The sequence below is a fragment of the Muscardinus avellanarius genome, assembly GCF_963383645.1.
Source record: "Muscardinus avellanarius genome assembly, chromosome: 20".
Classification (NCBI taxonomy): Eukaryota; Metazoa; Chordata; class Mammalia; order Rodentia; family Gliridae; genus Muscardinus; species Muscardinus avellanarius.
Window position 1 is genome coordinate 14,356,261 of NC_137806.1, and position 4,613 is coordinate 14,360,873.

A 4,613-nucleotide genomic window follows, 5' to 3' on the forward strand; every position below is an offset into this window, starting at 1 on the left:
TTTCTTTCCATTTGCTTTTTTTCCCCTATACTGAGGATGAAACCCAGGGGAATTCTACCTCCATGCTACACTCAGTCCTACTTTTTATTCTTTATTTTGAAGTAGGATCTCATAAACTGGAAGGCCTCACTAAGTAGCTGAGGCTGGCCAAAAGCCTGAGATCCTCCTGTCTCAGCCTCTCAAATGCTGGGATAACAAGTGTGCAACACCACACCCGACGTGCTTTTTTCTTAAAGTGGATGAGGAGTGAGGAGAAAAGGGAGAGGGCTGGTCAATGTGAGGGTTCATGATAGAGTATGTTCTGTATGTTAGTGAAAGTAAACATCTCAGAGTTAGGCTTATGTCTCATAAAAAAAAAAAATGGAGTTTACTTTTAAAAAAGTGTGTTGGGCATAGTGGCCCACTTCTGTAATCTCAATATTTGAGAGGCTGAGACAGATCACACATTCAAGACCAGACTTAACAACTTAGCAAGGATCTGAGCAATTTGGTAAGATCCTGTTTTAAAATAAAAATTTTTAAAAAGGCTTGGGTATAGCTTGGAGAGAGACTGTCCCTGGGTTCAAAAGCAAATGAATACCAAATATAAATAAATTTAAATTGTATGCATTTAACGTGTACAGTTTGATGTTAAAGGATGCATATATATATATATATATATATATATATATATATATATACACACACACATATGTATATATGCAAATATATGTATACATATATATATATAATCTCTGAAGTATAATATATAAATGTATATATGTACAATAAACTATAGTATTGATAATTTTCTTTGAAGAGGCCGTAGCTAAAGCTGAGCAGGGCTACTCTTTAATAAAAAATATATGTTAAAATTATATACACAGTAAATTTTTATTATAGTGAGGCAAATGAATACATTCTCCATTTCACATAGTTATATAACCATTTCACATAGTTATATAACCATTTTTGGTTTTTTGTTGCAAGAGGGGTTAGGATATCCTGTTCCTTTTTCAACAGGAATCCCAGTACAGTACAGTTTTTTTTTTTTTTTCTTTTTGGAACTGGGGGTTGAACCCCAGTTCCATTCTGCCTCCAAGCTACATCCCAAGCTCGTTTTATTCTTTATTTTGAAACAGGGTCTTGCTAAGTTACGGAGAGCCTCACTAAGTAGCTAAGGCTGGCTAGGAACTTGGAGTCCTTCTGTCTTAGCCTCCCAAGTCCTGGGATGATTCCAAGCATGTGCCACCATGTCTGGCTTTACGGTTTTTATTAGCTATAATCCTTATGTAGTACCTTAGATCCTAGACTTGGTCATGCTACACATCTACTTTGTAATGAGATTTACTCTAATGGTTATGTTGATCCGTTTTCATATACCTCATTACTTTGTACATAGTTAAATCTCCATCAAAATAGAGAATTTGGATGTGTAACTGTGACCACATATTTAAAGCCTTAAGTGTAGTGTTGCTATCTGCCTCTGAAGAAGTTATGGGCAAAGGCTGAGCAGCATTCCTCTTTAATAAAAATGGCCAGCTGGGTGTGATGGCACATTCCTGTCATCCTAGTGCTTGGGAAGCTGAGACAAAAACATTGCAGGTTTGTGATCTGCCTCAGCAAATTAAGGGAAGACCTTGTTTCAAAACAAAATAGGACTGAGGGCAGAACTTACAGGTAGAATGCCCCTAGGTCCAATTTCCAAATAATAAATGGTCCATCAGTATTTTTAGTGGTGCTTTGGTATGCAAAGGAGAGCCCTCTAATTAATGATCCAGCACTACCCCAGCTTCAATACATCCTACCCTTTGAAATGCTTAATGGGTTAGTGTATTTACATCGTAGACCATATGATATCACAAAAGCTCTTCATATCTAAATCTGCTATTCCTAAATGCCTACTAGAACTTTAAATGATCCCAGGAGGCCAGATTCTGTTGCTGCTCAAGAAGTTCCTTGCTAAAGCATTAATACTGCCTTGGGAGATGAGACTGAGACATTAGTAAATTGACAAGTTTGGGAATTGATATATTTAGTAAAGCTCTTGTCTAAAGCCTCTGCACATAAACAGGTATCTTCCCTTCAGTCTGCAAAACTGGCACAGTGATTCAACAGTGATGGATGTGATTATAGTCTCCCAAGGGGCTTCTAGCTGAAAATACCCACGGAGCAGTAACTGAGCACTTGTCCCATGGGAATATGGAGATCTTCCGTGGGACACTTGCCTTCTAGTTGTAGATAGACTCATGTTTTGCTGTCTTAAGAAACCACTTTCTGGTTGGCAGCTATGAATCCTACATCATCCTGTATATTTGGAGCACAAACTTTGTAGAGACTCCAGAGCCCAACTACTCAATAAGGAGTTCAATTGAATCCACATGTAATTTAATCACAGAAGCCAAGTTAGGGACTGTTTTAGATTAAGAATCCTGAATGTACAAATTACTGTATTTGAGTCATTCAACATGGGCAGTATATGTGTATGTGTGTTTATAACATAATATTTCATGTGTAAGTATTTGTTAGCAAATAGGAATCAGATATTAAACTGCTGTGATAAAGTATTCTGGAATTACCAGTAACTCAAAGATATTAGAATCTATGGAGCATACCATCATTAATTTTATATGTACTTATATTGGTGCATGATCATCTCACATCATAATGTAGCTCATTGGGATAATGACACATGCACACAGCACCCGGTGGGCTTTCCCTAGCCTTCCTCCCCACTCCTGTCCTCCTCTGAAAGCTCTAACTTTTATTTTCTTGAATCAAAGATTCTGGTCTAGTCGGAGGGAATACATCCTTCTTTCTCTACCCTTTATAAAAAAAAGTGCCCCTTATACCCTCTGCCAAACAAAGAGGCACTTGACCTTGTTAGGATCCTCCAAGGCACTGGCTCCTTCCTGACATACGTTGTATTAATGATTTATCGACTGCCTCTCAATTGGATTGTCACCTACATTAGTCTAAATCCACATGGGCAGGACTTCAGTCCAAGTGTTCACTTGTTATTTCACTAATTTCTGAGACAGGGAATGTTTGTACTAGATAATCTAATAAATAGTACTAACTGCAGCGTTTGAGAAATTGCTTACATAATTCTGAAAACTCAAGTCAGACCTGAGAACTTTTAAAGATTATTGCATTATCTAACAAGAGAGAAATTGTCTCATGTGTAAAACTGTCATTTCCCAATGAGATTGAACAGCCCATTGATTTAGTGTCTTACATTCATTCATTAGATTATTTTTAGATGTCTGGAAATGTTTTTATATTGATTAATTTTAGGATAGTTTGATACTTAGAATTTCTATTAAGTTCAAAGTTCTCATAAACTAGGCACCTCTTTTATTATTATTAAACCCTTGTGCTCATTTTCTACACATTGTGCAGTTGAGTCATTATTGGTGCACTATTATGAATTGAAGTCCTTAATTTACATTACTGAAATTAGATTTTATTCTTAGTGCTTAACATTCTATGGGCTTTGAAGAGTGACTAAGGACTTGGATCCATCTTTACAGTACCATGTTCAATGGGGTTTCTGTCCCGCTCTTTCTTTGACTAGTCTCTCCCTCTCCACAGCTACCATAAACTACTGACTTTTACAGTCTCGATAGATTTGCCTTTTCTTTTCATTTTTTAAAAATATAAATTAACCCATTTATTATAGGCTAATGATGTCTCAAATGGTAGAGCATCTATTGGTCTTTCAATTCCTTCAAACTTGACTGATGGCAGACTTGACTGTGACAGCAGAAGTTGTGTTATAGGTCCAGGCACCACCACCCACAGTTTTCATGCAAGAGCCATAGTGCCAGATCCCTACTGCCCGTCTCTTCATCTTGGTTTTGCTGCAGAAGGAGCAGGTGTACTTGGCGTGCTGGCTGATTTCAATTTTCTTCACCATCTTCTGGAGGGAGGCACCATAGCGGGTCCTGTATTTACTGACGATGCTGACCTTCTTGGTGCATTTAGCCATGTTGATGCCACCTAGGCCCAGACCCAGAGAGGCTAGATTTGCCTTTTCAAGAATATCCGGCTGTTGGAATCTTAGAGTATATAGCCTTTCTATACTGGGTTCTTTGGAGTAACGATATGCATTGAAGTTTCTTCCATGTCTCTTAGCTTGCTAACTGGCTGAATAGTATTCCAGTATATGGACATACTGCAGTTGATTTATCTATTCTGAAATTGAAGAAAGTCTTGGTTGCTTCTGAATTTTGTCAACAGGAATGAAGCTGCTATTAATGTGCGAGTTTTTACACAGATGTAAGTTTTTTACCTTCTTTGGGCAAATATTGAGAAACATGTTTATTTGCTGGATCATGGTAGTTATGTTTACTCTTGTGAGACTGAACGAAGTATTCTGTCATGCAAGTATGTCCACTATTGTGCCCAAGAACACTAAATGGTTTAACATTTTAGAAATGTTTTAATATTAACTCCAGTCCTATCTCACTTCTCCCCCACCCCTTATCATTCATCCTCTACTTGACTATTTTTCCAAATGAAATTGCTTGTGGTATTTCATTGTATTTAGTCATTCTGACAAGTATCCTCCATGGGAAAGGGCTACTGTACAATTAGTACACATCTATCAGGATTTGGTGACCTGCAAGTCT

At 37.4% G+C, this 4,613-nt stretch overlaps 1 protein-coding gene across 1 annotated transcript; it reads right to left on the reverse strand.

Annotated features, from left to right (window-relative positions):
* Window positions 1-3,709: 3,709 nt before the first annotated feature.
* LOC308277764 (large ribosomal subunit protein eL43-like) lies at window positions 3,710-3,970 on the reverse strand (the record flags this gene model as incomplete). The annotated part of the gene is made up of 1 exon (XM_080717144.1): window positions 3,710-3,970. One exon carries the CDS (start codon window positions 3,968-3,970, stop codon window positions 3,710-3,712), a length of 261 nt encoding a protein of 86 aa, XP_080573270.1.
* Window positions 3,971-4,613: the final 643 nt, after the last annotated feature.